The sequence below is a fragment of the Prionailurus viverrinus genome, chromosome D3 (assembly GCF_022837055.1).
Source record: "Prionailurus viverrinus isolate Anna chromosome D3, UM_Priviv_1.0, whole genome shotgun sequence".
Taxonomy (NCBI): domain Eukaryota; kingdom Metazoa; phylum Chordata; class Mammalia; order Carnivora; family Felidae; genus Prionailurus; species Prionailurus viverrinus.
This window is the reverse complement of record NC_062572.1, coordinates 75,202,141-75,226,115: the sequence shown is the minus strand read 5'-3', so window position 1 is coordinate 75,226,115 and position 23,975 is coordinate 75,202,141. Positions and strand designations below refer to the sequence as shown.

Here is a 23,975-nt window from a genome sequence, read left to right as displayed (position 1 = left end):
CTTGATCAGGGGGAACAAGTTAGAGCTACTGGCTGCCTAAATGCAAGATAAAGTTGGGGGATACTGCAGCTCCTGGAGAAATGAAAATAATAGAGTCAAGAAGATTTAGCAGCATACTTTAAAATTTTGCTTAAAGTTAGCTATGTTTTTTTATAATATTTTCTGTGACACTGTTAGGACAAGCTTCATCTTGAGCAAATCTATCTAAATATATTCAATATACAGTATCAGGCCCAAAGATGAAAACTTCTTCAATGTAATTTATCATCTAGTTTCTGATAAGGCACGTGTATACTTAAAACTTAAAGAAGAAACTACAACATAATTTTACAAGATGGGGAACATGCTTCATTGATAAATGAGTCAAATAGTTGTGCTTTTAGTTCACACAAAATGGTAATCTTCATGGATTGCAGTGGTCTGCAAAGATTTTGTAGAGGAAGATGAACTTGTACTTAATCTTATAACAACGGGAGGACCTAGATATAAGGAAGAAGATACCGGAGCACTGCATGGGAGATGCCTTTCCACCTGTAGAATGGGGCTATCATCAGTAGCCAGCTACATGACCTACCACATATTCCTGATATGCAGTCAATTTGTCTCTGTTGTTGGTACATAAACTCACTTGGGGCAATACTGGAGTTGCCTCTCAGCCAGGTTCTAGTCCAGAGTGAACTGGCTAACCATGGATCAATTTCACTGTGGCCTACACTGGCTGTTTTCTATAAGTGAAGGGTTGTGCATATTTTGTGGCATTTAACAAAAATTCCACCCAAAATGAGTGCAAAGCTTGGCACTATGGAAAACCTTTATTTCGTGTCTCCAGCAGACCAGTTAAAGAAACTGACAAAGTAAACTCGGCATGAGATAGTTTGCCTCTTAAGGTTCTTTCGAAAATGAATTTTATTTCTCGTTTTTATATCACTACTCATATATAGTTTGGTTCCTCTTTTATTACCATGTGATTTTCTGAGTCTTAAAATCATATGACCTCAATATTCTATCCTTGGCATGGCAAATATGACACCACAAAGAAAAATTAAAGCCTTGGCAAGGTTTCCTTTTCCAAGAACTGAGCTAAAAAAACATGATCTGGAAAGGATCAAAAAGCTGACAAGTTTAGCAGTATTTATTCCTGCACAATGATTGATGGTCTTGTCAGTTTTTGGTTCTATGGATCTAAAAGGAAAGAAAAAGCCAGAAGATTGCTGTGCTTCAGGAAACATGTGGACTCTCTACCATTATCACTACATCCCAAGCTATACCACAAGAACCAGGAGGTCTTTTCAGATATAGGAACTGAGGCATCATCCTCAGAGCCCTTCGTGGGATGGTAAGGGGCTGGGAAGAGTAGGAAAAAGAATTCAAAACATTTGTGAGGCTCTGCTTAATGAAGAGTCTCAAAGGAAGAGGGAAACCTACCTAAGTAATCCTGTGGTCTAGTCCTCAGTTTACAGATGAGAAGTCACATGCACAGAAGTTAGATGATTTGTGGGATGACAGTTTCTAAAAAGGAAACCCAAGACTGTTTTTTGTTATAATTTGAAATGAAAAGTGAGTTATATAGGTAGAAAGTAGAAATATTTTCATCCTATGGGGGAAGGGAATTTTCTCTGGTTATTGACAGGAACATGATTTTCAGATTTAGACTATCTCAAATGAGGCTGCCCCTAGTTTCTTTCTCTCTTTCTTCCCCTCCATCCCCCAATATGCATCATTCTTGTTCAACATAAATTCCATTTGCTCAGGAACTTAATATTCTTTGTCCACTACTGGAGCCACAGGGTCCAGTACCATGGTCGGCATGTATTAGGAGCTCAATACATATGTGTTGAGTATCAGAGCCATGCAAATGCCATAATTAATGTAATTAATCTTTGAGCAGTTGGTGGACGTGGTGTCCCTCCAAGTTCAGGACATATTCTCCCTGCTTCCTCAACTGTGAGGTGAATATTTAGATTAAATAATAACTATGGTACCTTCCAGGTCTCACTTCCTGAGCTCATTTTTCTATTTTAACTTGCACAAGAATATAAAAACTTTATCAAAATAGAATATTTATATCTTCAAAGAAGCAGTTTCAAAGAACCCAGGAAAACAGAAAATACACAGGGACTGTAATTTTTGGAAGTGAGATTTGTATTGGCAGAGAACGTCTAAACTTGTCAGTTGAAGACGTCACAGCTCAGAACTAGGCTTCTCTGTGAATGCATCCATTCACCCATCTGACACACTCCCATTGGCACCTCTTATTTTGCATGATAGTCTATGTGGCTCTGAGGGTATACTCTCTTTTCTCTAGAGGGAAGTTTACCAAATTCTACAGAGATGTATGGATGACTATCACACAGACAGACTTACCCATGCAAACTTTGATGTTCTCTGCATGTGTACTGTTCTCTGTACTTCTCCATGTAACAATCTTAAAAATGCCATGACAACCTATGACCCTGTGATTTGAACTTACTAATGAAAACCAACTTAATAGTCTTAAGACACTTTGGAAAGCTTAAAATAGTAGACAAAGTATCAGTGATATCACTTTGTAGGTGCTTTAAATAAAATAATGCTGTCAAACATAAAATGGACAGATGTTTAATATTTCCTCATTCATCTTTATTTGACTGGCTTATATTGGGCTCCAGAAGGAACATCTTGAGATCTGGAATTCTCATAGCAAAAATTTCATTGTGTGAGTGATAGCCCATGGGTGGTTCTCATTGACTGACCTTGAAATTCTGCTTTTCATAACCACACTCCTGTCCTACAGGTTAAATTATAGACGATACTCAAGGACCTATGTATAGCATCTATGCATCAGTAAAACAGAACACATTTTCTGGAGGAAAGAAAGGTAGGGGTAATTTAAAACAAACAAACAAACAGAAAGTTTTCTTTAGTGTATTCTTTAGCATTTTGTTCTTTTAGGAAGGTTTTAATTTTCATTTTGATTCTTCTTAATGACTATTTATAATTAATGGATGTGAGCCTATATGGAAAATTCAAACCCAATTATAAATATAAGTCAATATCAACTTGATCAAACTGCCTTTACTTAAGCTGACAATGTGTTTTTTGGAGCAATCACATTTATTTTAAAAGATAAAAGTATCCATTTTTATGATTAAGGGATTCAGTGAAATAGAGATAAACCAAGAAGCTATTGAACTCTGAAGTTCAGTTTACTTACCCTGAAAATAAGGGATAAAAATTCTAACATAAGTCAGCTTTAACTTGATTTGTCTCTATTGATATATTATTCTCACATTCTTTATTATTCTCATATATTAAACCCACTTCTGAGGCAATAAATATTTTATTTGTCTAAATGGTTTTTTTTTTCTCAAAAGTCACATTTTTTGCCTGTTAGCTTCATTTTGTGGGAACTTTTGAAACTGTGTGGGGTTTTTTTTTTCCTTTTATTTTCTTTACTTCTTATTACAAGAAATTTCAAACATATATACAATTTGAGGGAATAGTAGTATACCCCCATTTATTGATCAGCCAGCTTATAAATTACCAATATTCTTAGGTCTATACCCAAAAGAAATGCAAACAGATATCCACACAAAAACTTGTACACAAATGCTCATAATAGTCCCAAACTGGAAACAACCCAAATGTCCATTAATGGGTGACTACATAAACAAAATGTGGCATGGCCACACAGTGGAATATCACTGAGTCACAGAAAGGATGAAGTATGAACACATGCTATGACATGGATGAACCTTGACAATATGCTAGATAGAAGAAACCAGATGTAAAAGGTCACATAATCCGCGATTCAATACATATGTAATGTCCAGAATAGGCAAACTCATGGAGACAGAATTTCAGTTAGTGTTTGCCAGGGGATAGAGAGGAAGGATGGAGAGTGACTGCTGATGGGAAAGGGATAATGAAAATGTTCTGGATTTAGATAATAGTGGTAGCATATCTTTGTGAATGTGCTAGAAACCACTGAATTGTATATGTTAAAAGGGTAGATTTTATGGTATATGAATTATACTCAGTGGAGTTGTTTTGAAAGCCCAACAAAGTAAGAATGTCGTATTTTAATTTACAAATCTTATTTTAAATTGGGGCGCCTGGGTGGCTCTATTGGTTGAGCATCTGACTCTTGATTTTGGCTCAAGTCGTGATCCCAGGATCTTGGGATCAAGTCCTGCACTGGGCTCTTCCCTGAGCGTGGAGCCTGCTTGCTCTCTCTCTCTCTCTCTCTCTCTCTCTCTCTCTCTCCCCCTCTGCCCCTATACCCTACTTGCGTGCTCTCTCTCAAAAAAAAAATTAAAAAGATTAATTTATTTTAAAATCTATTTATTTATTTACATAACACTTATTTAATTTATTTTTAAAATAATTTTTTTAGCCGAGCTCCACTAGCTGGGTGTTAATTAATCCTTGTTTACAATAAAGTCACTTACTAGTAAGAATCATGTGTATTTGGATAATAACATCCTTCTGAATGGAAAGGGCCTGATATGCACTCTATGAGCCTAATTCTCACGTTTATATTAATTTCTTATTTATAAAAATCTTCCTTATTTGACAGGGTCCTGCTAGCCAATCTACTGAGCAAATGTGCTCACAAATCAGGAATGAGTAATCGAGAATCCCTGGGACACAGCAGGGCAGACTGGTTGTCAGGAGCCTGTGAAACAGCACCGCAACAGAAGTTGGGTGTGCAGAAAACCCAGTGGGTCCCAATGCTGGCTGAGCAACAATATTCCCTGGGGTGTTTACAAGTACAAACTCTTAAGGACTCTCCAGAAAGGCTCAATCGGAATCTCTGTAGGCAGGTCCTGGAACTCAGAATTTACATAATCCATTTCCGTATGACGAGCAGCCAGATTTGGAAACTGTTTTTCTCCCTCTTTTTTCACCTCGAGGTACACCTACAGGAAACTATTCCAGAAGTCTGAGACTCTTAACCTCCTTCAGCAACTCAGTCTAGAGTAGAAAAACCCATTGGTCAAGAAAAGAGTCCCTTTATCTAATTTGATCTTGTTACAGTTGAGAGCAATTTCCTCTTATTGATTGCCATCTGTAAAGCTTGGCACATAGCTAGCGGATTCCTTCTTCTGCTGATACACACTATTACATGCCCTTACCATGCTTTTCTAGCTACATGTCATTTTGTTCCCTCACACACTGTACAAACTGCTCCCCTGACAATTAGGAGGAGTCCTCAAAACATTATTTACTCACTCAAAACACATATACTACATGCACTGAAGACAATGCATAAATGTTTGAATTAAGTAAATTAAGCTTTACAAATGTTTTGGAAGATTTAGTATTTGACCTGAAAAGGTTTTATGTTTGTCTTCATAAGGGAGCCATAGGGCTTACTTTTTATTAGAGAGTCCTACTTTAAAAAAAAATGCTTTTGTGGGTCCTTTCACCCAGGACTTTAGGGGGAAAAAATGTAAATTTCTTAAAATTCAGCAAAGACATTTCATAGAAAGAATCTTTGACCTATATCTCTTCCAGGACTGAGAAAAACCTTCAAGGCAATACAGCACATTAGGAAGTGTACAAACAGAGGTTGACATCTTCCCTGAAGCCATTCAGTGAGACCCAAAAATGGGTTTTCCCAACTTAATGGTTCTCAAACTTGGCTGCCTTTAAAACTCCATGATGACCACACCCTATTTCACGTAAATCTGACTTCTGATGGTGAGACAAAAGCATTAGTATTTTTTTAATGCTCTCCAGATGATTCCAATGTACAGTCAAGTTTGAGAACCACCACACCATCTGTTAGCACTGAGACTCCTCACTGCCAGTGAATGATTCCTAATTTGAACAGCGCGTGTAACCCCTAGTTTCACACTGTAGCTAACAGGAGAGCAGAGTGGACCCCATTCATGAAGACATATCATCTCCTGAGACAGTGGCTGGTTGGGAAGATGGTTCCTTTCCCACCATAGGTGCCTGCCTCAGTGGACCCACCAGCTGCAGCCACGGGACAGTTGCTTTCCCTTATTACAAAAAGGGCACACCATCCTCTATGACAGTAGTCAATCTATCTTTTTTCTTTGTAAAGTTATGTGACATATGGAAAACGTTGAGTGTATATATGTAAATTGAAGCTTCAACCCTTAATGTCTCCACATGGAAAAAAGATATGGGTTTAAGCTAAAGAGATGAGCATTTAATAAGATGTTTTCCTAAGTTTTCAGACACTGGCCTAATAATCTTGCAAAATTGTGATCATTTTCCAGCTGGCTGCTGATTTGATGAAGTCTTGCCAAACTTGTACTGCTTTGCTTCATTATCTGAGAAAGGGCATACTAATCAAAATATCTACCCACAAATTCTGCATCTCTGAAATGTGAGGAAGCCAAGTTAGATAGCATCTATGGGCTCACATATCTATAAAAAAAGAATGAGTTTCATATTAACACAATTTTCTCACTTAAAATCTAATGCTAGGTAACTCAGAACCATGTAGTTCCAAAAGTAAAAAAAAAAAAAAAAGATTAAAAAATCCAAGGCTTCTTTAGGAAAAGAATGTTGGCTGGTTGTTGTTTTAAATTATATTTAACAGGAAGCATTTTTATGAGCTTAATAAATGCTGAAAAAGATTATATCTACAAAGAATGGAATTAGTCCAAAGAAAGTGCTTATTTATGTCAAACGTTCTTTCTGTATTACGTACCTGGTTATGTTAATTGAAATTTCTAGATTAGAATTTTATTTCTGCAATGTGTATAAAACTTCCATGTGTATAAAGCTTCAATGTGTATAAAGTAGAAAATACAGAATGCTATTACATGTGGTTCTTAACCCTTATGTGGTTGGAAAGAAAACAAATCACTTGTAAGTCTTTATATCTGATAAGTTATTTGAAATGAGCTCTACAATAGAAAATCTACGGCTCTAAATTTAAAAGGTATTCAGGGGAGAGTGAAAAGCTCAGATAGCCCCCAAAATAAATAATCCAGTTAAAAATGGGCGAAGGCATGAATAGACATTTTTCCAAAGACATACAGATGTCCAGCAGACACATGAAAAGATGCTCATCATCACTCATCATCAGGGAAATGCAACTGAAAACTACAATGAGATGTCACCTGACACCTGTCAGACTGGCTAAAATTAACACAGGAAACAACAGGTATTGGCAAGGATACAGAGAAAGAGGAACCCTCTTACACTGTTGTTGGGAATGAAAACTGGTGCAGCCATTCTGGAAAACAGTATGCAGTTTCCTCAAAAAGTTAAAAATAGAACCACCCTATGACCCAGAAATTGCATAACTAGGTATTTACCCAGTGGATACAAACATACCAATTCGAAGGGATACATGCACCTCGATTTCTATAGCAGCACTATCTCTGAGAGCCCAGTTATGGAAAAAGCCCAAATGTCCATCGACTGAAGAATGGATAAAGAAGATGTGGTGTGTGTGTGTGTGTGTGTGTGTGTGTGTGTGTGTGTGAATGTGTGTGTGTGTATATATATATATATTATATAATATATATATATTATATAAATTATATCTATAATATATATTACATATATTATATATATTATATATATTATATATATGTAATATATATTATATATATTGTATATATAATATATATTACATATATATTATATATATATTATATATTATATATATTATATGTAATATATTATATATATATTTTATAATATATATATACATATATACCAAGCCATCAGAAAGAATGAAATCTTAACCATTTGCAAAGACACGGATGGAGCTCGAGAGTATTATGCTAAGCAAAATAAGTCAGAGAAAGACAAATACCATACGATTTCACTCATATCTGGAATTTAAGAAACAAAGCAAATAAACAGAGGGGGTGAAAAAGAGGCAAATCAAGAAACAGACTCTTAAGTATAGAGAACAAATGAGGGTTACTAAAGGGGAGGTAGGTGGGGGGATGGGTGAAATAAGTGATGGAGATTAAGGAGGGCATTTGTTGTAATGAGCACTGGGTGCTGTAAGTGATGCACCACTAAATTCCACACCCAAAGCTAATATTATACTCTATGTTAACTGACTGGAATTTAAATAAAAATTTGGAGGAAAAAAAAAGAAAAATTCATAAAGAGATGCAGGAGTGGGGACAGAAATAACCAGGAGGGCTTCGTGGAGGAGAGGAGATGTGGGCTGGACTCTGATGTGGGAAGGGAAGAGACAAAGACTGGGATGAGCAGGGTGCTCACGTCCTGCAGGCAGCAAGTTTACCCCATGCCACTGAATACAGCAAACGTGGCTTAGGTGGAAGCAGAAGAAGCATTCTGGGGGCCTTGGCTGATCAAGTTGGACCCGCAGATCAAGTGTTGACCGTGATGGGATGTAGGACACAGCTGTTGGAGTCCACAGCCCTGTGTTTCGAAGTTCAGTTTCAGCCATTTAGCCACCATGTGGCCGTGAGCAAATTACTTAACCCTGGATTGTTAGGGTCTGTACCTGCAGTTGGTTAAGTATGTAAAAATACCTGGCTTAACGCAGTCAGTCATCACAAATTCCCCTTCTACTCTTGCCAAGAACTAGAGAACCACAAAAAGAAAAAAAGTGCTCTGACCAATGACACAGTATAACACAACCACAACGTAATTCATCAATTCATGTAGGTTACTTTGTAACTTAAAATGAAGTCCCCAAATTTCTCAGAACAAAGGTGGTGTAGAAATCTCAGGAAAAAGGCACAGCTACATTTTAAAGAGCTGGTTTTACTTTTACTTGACAAAGCACAAGATTATTTCAGCTACTTTATCCCCTGCTGGAGCTCTGATTAAAAATACAATATGTCAACAATGACTAATTACGGCTTTAATAAGCCTATTGTTTACTTCTTGGCAGTAGCCTAATCAATTGACCACTGTTTTAAACCCACCTAGCATTTTCCGATATAAAACATTTATAATTTTGTCTTTGACAACTTTCACCCCCAGCTGCTCCCAGTGAGAAAAGTCATCATTAGCACAAAGATGTTTACAGCTATGCCCCCCCCCCCCCCCCCCGTCCCTGCTATCTGCTATTTAGGTGAATATTCAGGCCTCGTCAGAGCAGAGTAACAGGCAACTTAGTGCCTTGATCAGAGCCCAGCAGGACAGAGTAGTTCTCCCTTCGATAATCCTCTTTAACTTTAGGGTTGGTGAACATTTTTTGGATAATAACAATTTGGGGCTGAAAAAAGTCATGAAATATTCAACAGTGTGAGTGGTTTACCAAAATTATACTTATAAAAAGATTGCTACTCAGAATTCTGCATTCTGCGTTTGCCCATTTTTTTTAACCGAGAAAGGGACTTTCATGTGGGAATATCCTCTCTCGCCTGTTCATATCCATAGTGACTGTTCTCACTGAGAAAGAATCATGACCTCAGCAAAGAAATGCCATGAGTTGGAGTTTTTTTTTATAAACTAAGAATTGTTATAAGACAGTTCTTATGAAATTAGCTTTGCCTAAGTTTCCCAGATTTGTTCTAAGATGAGAGGAAACCATGCAGCAAGCTGCAGGAACACAGATTGGGTTATGTGGTCTCTGCAAAATCACCACCCTGGGTGCCCCCCTCCCACCCGCCCCTGCCCAAGGAAAAACATGATCACATTTTCCATTACAGATTGACATTTTACTTTCTGGTATTTTTTAACGAAAGGACAAATATCATAATTCACTACATTAAGTCAAAATACGGAAAGGAAAATGTTAACATTTTAGTGGGAAAAATAATCACAGTAAGCTATCTGTCACCAAGAATACATTTGCTATATCTGACACTTTCCAGTTTATGGAAGGTCTGTGTGTGTCTCAAAGAAATTTGGGGAAATCAATCTACTTCCATAACGTCAAAGAATGCTCCTCCTCTAACATTTCTACCAAATTTTAAAAAGGAAAATCCAAATATCTTTCTTTACTGTCTTGTTTCCTGAGGTTCCAGTAACAAGCAAAGGCTTTCTTTTAGCCAGCTATATTATTACGGCTAAAGTGAAAGTTTTCCTGCTGAACTCTGAGCCTATATGGGTAGGTATTATTATTATTACAATAAGGGAAAAATTATGAAAGCTAAGTGCTTTGCATATTAAATTTCAGAAAGCTTCCAGTTACACTTAATAACAAAATAGAGAAGTTTCAGATTTGTTCTATCTCTATATTTCTGTTGACTTCATTAAGGTGAATATACCACTATATATGACTATTAGGGGGTTTATATTTCAGCATAAAGCTGGCTCTGCTCTTCTCGGATAATGTGACGCAGCAGCTAATCTTCTCACTCATATTTACACAATGACAAACACAGACTAGCATTAAGTCCATTGTCTTTCCCCTAATTAAGCCAAAGGTGGGACTAGAATATTATTCACCTTAAAATCCTTCAACATCATGTGAAAGAGTAGACTTTTCCTAGGGTCTAAAACAGAAACTAGTTTCATAAATCCAACTATAGGTAAGGTTTACTTATTGAAGAATCACAAAGATTAGCAAAAATATACTATATCTCATAGCAGATAGGTTTACATTGTCTTAAGCAAAACAAATGAGTAGGATAAAATACGAGGAATAAGTATAAGAATGTAGGCTGGAACATTTTTCTCCAGCATAACAACACTGACTGGGTTGCATCCGTTATTAATTATAAAGGATCAGCAGGGTCATAATGAGCACAAATGTATGCATGCACACATGCACACGCTTGTGCACGCACGCACGCGCGCACACACACAGAGGCACACAAGCTCATCAAGCGTGAAAAGATCATGAGGCCTGTGCATACCACTCCCTAAAAGTCAGTCTTATATTTAACCTGATCTCGTCAGAAGATACGTCTGCTTTGAATGTTTATGGAGTAAGCCAGAAATATGTACAATTTACAATACAGATTACATAAAATCACATATTTGCATTTTTCAATACCCATAATTCAAAGCAGGAGAGTGAAGTCATCTTTTTTGTTGAGAGTTTGGTGCAATTTATCCAACATGAAAATCTCCTCTGTCTGTAAAGAGCATGCTGAATACTTTGGAAAGGATTCCTAGGTCTCCTCACCTGGAAGTAAGGTGGTACTGATTCCTGGAAGGACAGAAGAGGACAGAGGAGGGAGATCTTTGCACAAGGAGCCAGTGGAATATTAAGGCACAGCCTGTCATCAGTCTTGTTAAATCAACCCTGACAGATTCCCCAGGTGAGGGCTTCATGAGCGCAGGCATTAAATGTGACCCAGGGCGCTTCAAAGAAAAGATCAAAAAATTGCCTGGGGACCTGACATGTCAATGGCCTCTCTGATTCCTGCCTTTGATAAAAACTGGGACAGCAAACACATTTACAGAACCTCTGTATGGAGAACACTAAACCCAGAAGAAAGAAGGAAATAAAGGAAGAAAATGGAAATATATATGAGATGATTTAGATACACTGAAAAAGCAACACTGAGGCATGAGGTGAAAATTTGAGAAAAGAATATGGGTTTTATAGTAAAAAATTGGCTTCACCATATATTTGAAGCACAGCTCCATTTATAAAGCAAGGATACTCATCTCCCCCAGGTGCATGCATTCACTCGCCCAACAAACATTTATTGGGCACCTATCATGTGCTGGGCACACAGAGTTTATTGCAGGAATTAAACGAAACGGCATAAAGGCTCTGCTATGTTACCAAGACAACTATAACGGATCAAGCCACCCCATGTTCTCACCATAGGCCCAGTTGCCACTCCTATTCTGTTAACAGTGGCCCCCTTCACTCTTGAAAGGGTCTCCATTTGAATCAACCGCATGGTCACTACAGCTAATAAGAGTCTCCTAACTTGTCTTCACGCCTCCAGCTTTGCCTTTCCCCCATCCTTCTCCATATAACAAGCAAAATTTCCCTCAAAATTATAGTCAGACAACATCATTTTCCTGCTTCACATTTTCCAATGGGATTCATCAAACTGAAAATAAAACCCAGAGTTCTTTTTCCTGCCTTACAATGCTGTATGACCTGGATGACTGTTCTCTATTCTCTCTTCTTTCAAGGAGCCACATTTCATCCTGTCTTAGGGTCTTTGCACTGGCTGTTTCCTCTGCCTATACCCTTCCCCACCCCTGTCTCACAAACCGATTTCTTACTATCATTCGGTTCTCAGTTTAAATGCTGCTTCTTCAGAGGGATCTTGTAGGGCCCCCAAAACTAAACAAGGCTCCCATTCACTTTCTGTGGCATCACTCTATTTTAATTTTTTTTTCTAGCCCTTCTTCCCAGCTGGTATCTGTCTTCTTGTTTATTATCACTCACTTTCCCATCTAGATTGCAAGCTCTGCGTGGGGAGAATCTGTGCATGCTTTGTTCACTTTGGAGCCTGGCTAAAAATAGGTGTTCAACAAATGTATGCTGGAGACACGAATAAATGCCCTGTTAGATCTAATTTGTGTGGTTCTGTAATAAAGACAGCTGGTCTTGGAGAACTTTGGGTTGTGCAATAAAAACCCTGAACACTCTGTATAAGAAACAGTGTCTTTACCATCAGAGTTACCTTACATGTTGAATCAAAGAAGAAACAAATCTAAAACTCCTAAGTACAAAGCTATAAAATTAAAGAACCCTGTGGGTGAATATATAGTTTCCAACTCTACTAATAGTGATTTTTAAGATAGCAAAGGCCTTAATACCTACCTCTGCTTCCTTGGTTTCAGACCCTGTCCAGTTAAAATACATAAGATTTTGAAGAGATGATAGAAAGGGCTTTATTTAAGTGCTTTAGGGTAAGATTACTGAAGAGGGAACCTCTTTGGGGATCCTGGACCAAGTCCAACATGTGTGTGTGTGTGTGTGTGTGTGTGTGTGTGTGTGTGTGTGTGTGTAGGTTTCCCCATACCAACAAGCAATTCTCTGACACCAGTAGGGTATCTGAGAATTCAACTCGATTCTGACATTATACCTAGATTCCACAGGTAAAGAGCTCAGCCCCACTAGATAGTCCTCTACTTCCAACACCAACTGAAAGCCAAGGTTACCTGTGCTTCTAACTGCCCAGCTACAAACTAGAGGTTCCAATGACCACCCCCTCCCCAGTACAGATGCCAATTGCAAGCTCTCATTGTTACCTGTAGTTCCAGCCAAGTGGCTATAACCCACAATGCCTTCCTTAAGTTTTATTAATTTGCTCAAACAACTCGGAAACTTGTTTACTCACTAGATTACTGATTTATTGCAAAGATTATTGAAGGTTACACATCAATAGTAGGATGAAGAGATACATAGGGCACAGCAGCAAGCAAAGAAGCTTCTGTCCTCATGGAGTTGGGGCCTGACATGGTGGCATGTGGAAATGTTCTGGCTCCCCAACCTGGAAATCCTCTGAACCCCCTCCTTTTTGGGTTTTTATGAAGGCTTCATTACTTAGGCATATTGATTAACTCATTGGCCAGTGGTGATTGATTCAGCCTCCAGCTCTTCTCCCCTACCCTGAAATCAGTAGGGGAGACTGAAAGTTCCAACCTTCTATCTATGGTTTGATCCCCTGGCAATAAACCCTCATCCCTTGACACTTTCCAAAAGTCACTTCATTAACATATACCCAGTTGTAATGGAAGGGAGTTTGTTATGAATACCAAGACCCCCATGTCACCTTGATGGCTCTGAAACTAGGACAGGAACTGAGAAGTAGAGACCAAATATTATGCCAAAAGATGCTCCATTGCTCTTATCCCTCAGGAAAGTCCAAGGGGTTTGGGAGCTGTGAGCTAGGAACTGCAGAGGAAGACCAAATATATCTGAGAAATATATTTTGGTCATCTGAATGATCAGATATATATATTTCTTACAAATCACAATATCACAGAATCTCATGCAAGAAAATTTGGGCTCAGATCCTCATTTCTACAATCTCATATGTAAAGGTTTTTTGTTTGCTTGCTTGCTTGTTTTGAGAGAGAGGCAGAGAGAGAGCGAAAAAGAGATCATGCACACGGGGAGAGGGGCAGAAGAAGAGAGAAAATCTTAAGCAGGCCCCACACCCAGCACTGAGCCAGACTCACAGGGCTCAATCCTACAGACCATGAGATCATTACCTGAGCTCAAATCAAAAGTCAGGGGTTAAGCCACTGAGCCACCACTCACGAGCCCCTGATCTGTAAAGTTCTTAATGATGTAACACATTATTTAAGATCTCACACGTTCATGATACACAATAAAAAATCTGTACTTCAAGAGAAAAAAATCATATTTTAAATCTAAAAAAAAATGGCTACTATTTCAAGAAGCCTGAAGAAAACATCACCATAGAATGCAAATACCTTACACTACATGTCACCTGAAGGAGGAAGTTTGCTACGGAGTAACTGTTTGCTACTGTTTTTACCGTGGACTTGATTCTTAGAGGATATAAACTAATTGCTCAGTAAGAAACTGGAATCTGGAGGCAGGTCTGCCTGTGAACAAATTTCAGCTGTGTTGAATTCTCAGAACCTATATTATAAAGATTTTTAAGGAGGATTACAAAGTCTTTTACTCAATTCACCGGCTTTATTTTTCTGCCTCTACATTTTTTTTTAAAGGTTATGGTTAATCTTCCCTTCTGTGGTACAAAGGCAAACTTCCAGAAAACCTCTTATGTTTTCCCATATATATTTTGTGACAGTTGTTCTGTAACAGTAGCATCTGTAGACAGTGTTTTTGAGGTGTACTGAAAGGCCTTCCTGAACCCCACATCTGCCCAGCCATGAAATCCAGCCCTCATGAAATCCTTAGGAAACAGATACTCCAAAGGATCTAGTGGAAGGATTTAACAACTGTATTAGAGCAAGAAATCACCAAGGAGGTAATATATTAACTAGTTCACTCATTAGTGTTCATTAGGTCGACTCACTAAACTCACTACCTCCCACAGTCACCTAAACTAAGTCTTCCAAGGCATGATTCCCCCCGGCCCCTGCAAAGGCAAGTTTTGATTAGTAGAGGACCTGGTAAAAAGAGACACAGCATATTGTGTTGAATGACTAATGAAAAGGAGGTGAAGGCAGAATAAGGCATATTTGTATTAATGAAATTCCTGAATGGGAAAACAGAGAAGAAATTTAGCAAAATAAGGTCAATGGGCTGATGGCAAGTGGGCAGGGCTGGGGTATAAAGCCATGCTCCTCTCTCTCCTCAGAATCTTATTTCCAGCTGGCCCTAAACATGTCAAACCATTCTAAATATCTATATTGTAACGGTTGAGCTCTTTGGATTCTAAAAGCTATTATAAATAATTAACTTAAGAAAACCACTCTGCCCTTTACCAGTGGCATTTAATTGAACCAATGATAATCTGTACTTTTGCTAATACATTAAGTCTGAAACTACGTATTGAAACAAGAGGCAATAAAATGGTGAGGAGTAAGGGGAAATTCCAAATTATTCAGCCAGAATTTATAATGACACACTTGTATTACTGGATTCTAGATGTAAAAGAAGCAACAGGCAAAAGGCTACCAAAAAATTCAAATGAATGTCTGAAGAAAGATAAAGGGAGGTGAAAACATTAGAATGAGATAATAAAAGAGCTGGGCTGGACAAAGGGGAATTGTAGAAACTCCAACAAGAGTTGTATGTCATTCTGAGGTTATAAAGCTAGTCCTTCAGGGGCGCCTGAGTGGCTCAGTCAGTTAAGCATCAGACTCTTGGTTTCGGCTCAGCTCACATTCTCTTGGTTAGTGAGTTTGAGCCCTGCATTAGGGTCTGTGCTGACAGCATGGAGCCTGCTTGGGATTCTCTCTCTCTCCCTCTCTCTACCCCTCCCCCCACTCATGCTGTCTCTGTCTCCCTCAAAATAAATAAATAAACTTAAAAAAAAAAAAACAAGTAAGTAGGAGCACCTGTGTGGCTCAGTCGGTTGAGCGTCCGACTTTGGCTCAGGTCATGATTTCACAGCTCGTGAGTTCAAGCCCCACATCAGGCTCTGTGCTGACAGCTCAGAGCCTGGAGCCTGCTTCAGATTCTGTGCCTCCCTCTCTCTTCCCCAACCCACTCGCATTCTGTCTCTGTCTCTCTCAAAAAAAATAAACATTAAAAAATTTTTTTTAAAAAACAAGTAAGTAAAGGCTAGTCTGTCCACCTAGAGCAGGCGCATTACCAGTAATGCACAGGAAGGGAACCCACTATGTAGCAAAGGACACATGATCATCATGCTTCTAAAAAAGACAAAATCAAGATATTTCAGATCAATTCATAAAGTTACCAAAATACTAAGAGAATTAATAAGACATTAAAAAGTTGACCTGGTTTCTATTTTCTTCCCTTCTTTTATAGTCTTTGTAGAAAACTTATAATTTCTTTGTTGCTGTCACAGCATTATTCTTTGGATGCTGGGCCAAAACCCAATTCCAAACTACTGGAATCACTCAAATTATGGTTTCATGGATTTCTTCTTCTTCTTCTTCTTCTTCTTCTCCTTCTCCTTCTCCTTCTCCTTCTCCTTCTTCTTCTTCTCCTTCTCCTTCTTCTTCTTCTCCTTCTTCTTCTCCTTCTTCTTCTTCTTCTTCTTCTTCTTCTTCTCCTTCTTCTTCTCCTTCTTCTTCTTCTTTTTCCTCCTCCTCTTCCTCTTCTTCTTCTTGTTCCTCTCCTCCTCCTCCTCCTCCTCCTCCTTCTTCTTTCTCTTCTGTTTTTTTAAGCATTCGCACTTGCCCCGGACTGTCAGGCAGCAAGTGCCCTCTGAACTTCACTGAATCTTAAGGAATTCTCTCTCATCTACTTTTTGCTAAATGTCAAGATTTCAAAGTTGGTTGGTCTTCTAAAGATGCTTCTGGATGAGTTGAAATGATCAAAATTCAGAGAACTTAATACCTCAGTGCAGCTCTGTAGTCTTGGAGTCCATGATAATTGTGCTTGGGTCCAGCTGCACTGATTTCCCTGCACTGCCCAACTACCCAGAACACAGTATATGCTCAGGTGTTTTGTTTTGTTTTTTGATGTTTGTTTATTTATTTTGAGAGACAGAGAGTGCTAGTGGAGGAGAGGGGAAGAGAGAGAAAGAGAATCCCAAGCAGGATGCATGCTCAGCGTGGAGCCTGATGTGGGGCTCGATTCCACAACCCTGGGATCATGAGCAGAAATCAACAAGTGTCTGACACTTAAAGGACAGAGCCACTCAGGGACACCAGCATACACTCAGGTTTAAATTTTTTAAGTTTATTTATTGAGAGAGAGAGAGAGAGAGAGAACACACAAGCAGGGGAGGGGCAGTGAGAAGGAGAGACAGAATCCCAAGCAGCCTCCATCAGCACAGAGCTGGATGCGGGGCTCAAACTCACAAACTGTCAAATCTTGACCTGAACTGAAATCAAGAGTCTGACACTTAACCGACCGTGCCACCCAGGTGCCCCCATGTTCAGTTTTAAAAGAGAATGTCAGGACAGCACAGCAAACATTTGCTGAACGTCAACTACATGCAAGAGACTTTTCTAAGTGCTGTAAACACAGAGACACACACGAGTAGCTAAGCTGGGAACAGAATTTGGTTTCATCTCTCCTCCCTGGATCTGTCCCTCAGAAGATATCATTATCAGGAAAAGATCTTGAAACAGATACTCACATTGTGTCCTCTGTGACAGTAACTAGAATGGTTTTGTGGTCTGTCTCTACATCATGCATTCCATAAAACACATCTACAAAGGGGGAGAAAGAAAATATTTGGGATATGCGGGAGTAGACATCCACCCCTCGTTTTAATTCTAATTCAGTCCTTTCATTTACACATGAAGACATGGGTATGATATACACACACTTCAAGCAGAATAAGATTTCTTAGCAAGAAACACTGCTTCCTTTCCCCCTAAGTCACATAATTATGTCTCTTCAAGTCTTTTTCATAAGCCCTTCATGCTCAGGTGACTCAAGGCAGATGAACCAACAAGCGCAAAATCCAGAACTACCTTGTAAAGGATTCACAGAGATGAAAGAAACTTGAACCCCAAGGAATTTTACCTGTTCAGTTTCTCTCAGCTGGTTCTCTCTAGCAGCCATTTTAGCGGAGATGGTTGTCCGCAGAGAAACAGAAACAGCTGTTCTGAATTGGTTTCCAAATTAAAAATTGGCATTTCTGAATAGTGTTAAGAAAAGTGGAATCTCAAAGTTAGGTCAGATTGAGATGTGACCCTAACAAGACTTTGGGGTCAGACATGGCTCAAATTCCTTTCCTCTAATTACCAGCTGTGTAGTTTGAATAATTATTTAACCTGGCTCTCACATCCCTCCTGTGGAAATGGGGTCATACAGTATGTGTAAAGCACCTGGTTAGCCAATGGGGAGACACTGAGTAGGTGAAAATGATCTCGGTATAAAGCACTATCAGCAACAATTTCTTTGGAATCTTTGCATTTCTTTGTAATTACTGTGGCAATTGCAAACAATAATATTTCTCATTTTGTGACTGCGGTAAAGGACTCTGGAATGCCTTGGGCCCTATGAAAAAGTGAAAATATAGCATAAAATGTAATGTTCTAAAGAGTTTACCATTTAAGAACTGCTTTGTGAATGATCACCAAAATATATTAGGTAAAGACACGTGTATGCAGTATGTATTTATCAAAACTCATTGAACTGTATACTTGAAATGGGTGCATTTTTCACTGTGGGGTAAATTATCCCTCAGTCGAAGACAATCACTGGGGGGGGGGGGGGGGGGGGGGAAGGTGCTGTTGCCTGAGTACAATCCTGAATGATGTTGATGAACTATTCTGGAGTGTGTGATTTGGGGGCAGAGACTTCTAAAACCATCTCAGAGGGTTCTAATGTGAGAAAAAATAAATAAAAAATAAAAAGACAAATAAGCTGCTAAACAGCATGACGAGTAAAGACCGTGCCAGAGTTAGCAAATACAATTCAGGACACTCAGTTAAATTGGAATTTGGAATTAAAAAATAATGTTTTAGTAGTGTAAGTGCATCACAAATACTGTACATTTAACTGGATGTCATGTGTCTCATCCGGCAACTGAACAGTATGATAAATTTGGTGCAAAAAAAAAGGAGAAAGAAGAAAATATGTATCCAAGTGTTTAATTAGACATGTATAAAATGGATTTTGAAGTTTTGCTTCTGGGAGGGGGAACTAGATAGGAGGCAAGGAAGGGAAGGATACTTTTCACTGTACACTTTTTGTGCCTTTTAAATTCTGAACCATATGAAAGTATTACATATTCTTAAAACAAATAGAATTATAAAAATTAAAAATAATTTCTAAGGGGAGCGAAGAATCAATATAGGGAGGCATAACCAATACATATGATACACTTAGAAAACAAAAGTGATAGGAATCTGTCAAAACACTTTATTCTATCAGACTCTGGTTTTTCAGTGTAGGCATAAATAGAATTCATAGTAACAATCACTTGTTGAGTTGCCAGATTATAATTGGAATTAATATTAGCAGCCTCCTGTTGAGTTGCTGTTACGCTAAGCACTTTACATACTTTGGCTAATTTAATCCTCAGAATAACCCTCGGGGGCTTTGCAAAGGAAAAGGCTGAAACTCAGAAAGGTTAATTAATTTGCCCAAATCACACAACGAATGATTGGCAGCCCTGGGGTTTGAATCCAGGTCGGTCAGAATCCACAGCTTGTTGCTTTTAAACACAAGACAATTACTGTACTGTCTTCCAGTGTTGATTCCCAAAGTCAGGAAATTTGCAGTTGGACATGAAAATCAATGCAAAAAGGAAGAGCAATGAATGCACACTTCATATATCAGCGTGAGGCACCAAGCTATGAAACACAACACCCTGGGAACTATTTCCTTTTTTAGGTAAATACACGGTTACACCTCACTTCAGGCAATGCTTGTGGTCCTGGACGGTCGTTTATAAATGAGATTTATGCAAATGCAATCGTATTTAGAGTAAAACTGGAAGTCTGCTTTTTAAACAAAGTGTGTAAAATATGACTGGACTCAATTCCGTTGTTTTGGGGCAGGGCACAAAATCGGATAGCCTAAGAGTTTGCTAATCGTCCTTCAGAGTTGTGGTATTAATATAAAACATGACTGACAGTTTACGTGTGGAGAGGCTACTTCGCTGAATTACAAAGGATTTAGTCAGTTAAATTAACTTTCTAACTTGAGGCTACCGTTAGCTAATTTAGTGTTCAGAAAGCATGAGTATGGGGCGCCTGGGTGGCTCAGTTGGTTGAGCATCCGACTTCAGCTCAGGCCACGACCTCACGGTTCACAAGATCAAGCCCTGTGTCAGGCTCTGTGCTGACGGCTCAGGGCCTAGAGCCTGATTCGGATTCTGAGTCTCCCTCTCTCTCTTTGCCCCTCCCCCACTTGTACTCTATCTCTTTCTCAAAAATAAATAAAAACATTAAAAATTTTTTTTAAAAAATCATGAGTATTTATTATGGAGAAGCAGAACGCCACTTAACTTATCAAACTAGTACTTTTATCATAGCTTATCAGAGACAAGAATATGCTAGAGGACTATTTAGTTTTCTATTGTGAATTGTTTTTACGAAATTTCCCCCAAATCTATTCTGTACACATCTTACGCGTGCCCATGATCTGCCTTGTTTAGATGGCAATGTGTAGGAAGTGGGGGAGGAAAGGGTTTATCTGTTAGAATTGATGATCAAAGGCAAATTAATATTTCAAGAGTCTTTAAAATTAGTAATTTTATAAACAGTTGACCAAAAGCTATCCTTCTTAAGATGAGAGCCACAGACTTGCCAGGATTTCTGTCAGAGGTTGGGATGGGTGTGGTGTAAGGCAGGTAACTGTCCCCTCTAGCCCAAGGGCAACCAGAGCATCGCCCTGAGGTTAAGGCAACAGTTGACTTCCCCATGTTCAAACTTTGTGCTTTCCATATTACATCAACTCTTCTGAGCACCCAGTATTATGATTCTTAATTCAGAAAAAATCAACTCAGGAATGATCATTCAAAGCCGTATCCAGAGATGTTGTTGGCCAGGCAATAACTCCATTTGTCAATGTTGGTTGCCATCTCGGTAGAGCAGTATTTGTGCCATCATCTAATATTCTATTTTCCTCTTTATTCCCTATAAATGGGAGCACTTTCTTTGAAAGAACAAAATGAAAGAATGTGCATAAAATGCTAGATCTACACCATCAACGATTTTATCTAAATAGCTATGAGTAATTGAAGATTTTATATTACTTTCAGTTCCCTGGAAACAGACAGCTTTCCACCTCCTCAACCCTCACCATCCCATACCATACCGTGAAATTTATTTATTTTTTACATTTATACATATTTGATTCAGTACATCTTTTCCAGAATGCATTATATTCTGGTAAGGGACTGCCAGTACTTAATCCGCATAAAACTCGTGTTATTTCCCATAAATCAAATTGTTTCCCCATTTGATTATATTTGTTATATGTAATTGAATCAATGAGTTTTTTTTTTTGTTTACTCTTCTTCATTTTAAAAATAGGGAAATTGAATTGTTTACATCATTTATAAACTATGATGGTTAAAAAAATGTTTTCCTTCAGTTTTCCAAACCTCTTGTTTTTCCCCCCTGTAAGTCAACAGCCTATTCTAACCTAAATGTGTCCTTACCTAGAGTCTGGGGAAACACATGTACGTTTATTTATAAATAAGTTTTATTTTAACATTTCTTTACTCACTATTTGAGCCTATACCTTATAACTCTCTCCAAATTTTATCAGAAAAGTCTTAGCACCAGTGGTAAGATGAATTAGTAAGTAAAAGTGAGCACCGATATTTAAAAAAAGACAGGCTTACAAGGCCAGTTTCAGGTATATATAACCTCGTAATCAACGTGATATTTCTTATTAACATCGTGTTCTTAGCTGGAGTAGTCTAGGATGGGTTGGAGGCCATAGCCTTCAACATTTCCATGTTGACTCTCTAATCCACAGGTAAATAAATACATATTGTTCTCTTTCTACAGTGATTTTAGAAGCACAAAAACAACATCCTGCTCAAACATACCTCTTCCTCCAATTTACTAGGAAACTGGGTAATTCTGCCACTACAATAATTTTATCTGAACTTCTTAAAAAATGTAAATGTCAGCAAAACATGTGTGATAGTACCACATCCCAGTAACACACAGAACTTTAGATCCCCAGGGAAATCCTTCAGAGAACGAGATAGGATTAGTGTCTCAGACTTTTATTGCCAGTATAAAAGCAATCATATAAAATCTATTTCTACATTATTTACAAAACTACAACTAAAAACATTATCCATAATGGGCTTTGTGCAGTAAAGTTACTATTAGAACAATGATAGAAAAAGACATGTGTCTCTCCCAATAAACTGATACACTTTCTTTAATCCAATAAGAAAAGCTATGGTACTCATTATTTGTGTTGGTTTCTGTTACCTCGAAGATCAGAATTCAGTTTTTTTTCCTTAATGTTTAAATGATCAAAGGTGCCCTGCTTAAACTACCTTACCTCTCTCTACTTGTCAACTACAGAACTCTGTTCTTGTCTTTTCTATTCCTTTAGCTACTGCACTAAACTTTACTGCAGTAAACTGTTCCTTTAGTGCACTAAACTATTGCACTCCTTCTGTGGGAGGAAGTAAACCCAGCTGATTCTCGCACTTCATGGTAGTTTTATTCTATAAAGTCACCGTAAATACTGATTTAGTGAACACTGAGCCATTTTTCCCAGGGGAAACACAGGATAAACTTCCTGTGAGCCTCCGGTCCCAATATTTCATCACCTGATCAATTTAAACCTCATTTTATGTGTATTTCTGTTAAGGACGCCTTACTTAATATTACTGTTGATTCATAAACATTGAACTCAGGACCAATAGCACTATAACTCATGCCTGGGTGAAGCTTATCTGATGCATATATTTTCTTCATAAGGCACATTACAGCCTCCCTGCACTTAAGAGCACTAATCACTTCAGTAATATGCTCGGGGCACATTTTAAACAGAAAAACTACTACCTAAAAGCACAAAAATGGGGAAAATATGGCACTAAATAAACTGTGAAAAGGACACTTGTCTACAGTATGAGAAACTGAAAGGTAGGAAACTGAAACAAGAAAGTAGAGTGTCCACTTGTTTGACCTCAGCTGGGAACAAGCACATCAGGAGGCTCAAAATTTTCCCCATGTCTATGCATGCTTGTGAACGACTACAAAAAACACTGGGAGTATTGACATCTTGGAGTTAAAAATAAATTTCAGCCAGCGGGAAAATGCACAGACAACTGGCAAATTGTGAGGATTGGTTATACGACTTCCCCAAATTAACACTATTATATTTTGGCCAATTAGCGCATTAGATACCATTAGAATATCAGATTATGGAGTAGAAAGGAGGGGCCTGAGCGAATGGGGACCAGGGACAGGTACACTTTGATTATCTTGTGGGAATGAGAGAAAGGTTAGAGCAAAGGCAGGAGGAGCAGATCCCAGGGGAGCAGCCAGGGAGCCCCACGAGGGACTCAGGTCCCTGAGACAAGGATAGGAAAAGTATGGTGAGCCTGAAATGAACATAGCATTAACCTATTTCACAACTGTACTTTTTTCCTATCGCAGTGACCCTTTTATTATACCCATAATTGCTTAGCCAGGGGAAGTCATGGGGACTTCTTTTCTCCTCCAATAGATTCCTACCCCAAACTTAGAAAAATGTGTCAGGCCATATGACCAAGTATTGTAACGTGAATATATCTGAGGGAAAAGAGGCGTAATACATAATGTGCTGATTTGGGCCAAATTGTTAGTTAAAGTTGTAATACCTGGTTCTCAGGGGGAGACTCCTCTTTCTAGTTGATATTAAACTCAGAACAGCCACTCCCATCTTCCCCAATGATACCAGTATAAAGACACACACACACATACACACACACTAGGTAAAAACTGGTAGAAAGGCAGGTTGGGAAAGTTCCTTGTGAATTTTGTAGGACTAGCAATAAAGCATATCAGTCTGTCCAATTAGGATGCTGCACACAGTAGGCCCTCCAGGGATCAACTATGTTAGAAGTATCTCTAAATTAAAACTAATTAGCTCA

The 23,975-nt window shown here is 38.4% G+C and overlaps 1 protein-coding gene across 4 annotated transcripts in view; it reads right to left on the bottom strand.

Annotated features, from left to right (window-relative positions):
* RAB27B (RAB27B, member RAS oncogene family) overlaps nucleotides 1-23,975 on the bottom strand; it is a 56,618-nt gene that overhangs the window by 18,794 nt on the left and 13,849 nt on the right. Inside the window, exon 2 of one of the 4 annotated variants that reach the window (XM_047828617.1) lies at nucleotides 17,544-17,616. The exons of 1 other annotated variant lie outside the window; for it this stretch is intronic. In XM_047828617.1, coding sequence (XP_047684573.1) covers nucleotides 17,544-17,602 — 59 coding nt within the window. In that variant the 5' untranslated portion in view covers nucleotides 17,603-17,616. Of the gene's footprint in view, nucleotides 1-1,425; nucleotides 1,529-17,543; nucleotides 17,617-23,975 lie in introns of those variants that run through there. 2 more of the 4 variants (XM_047828619.1, XM_047828620.1) reach the window with 2 other exon arrangements.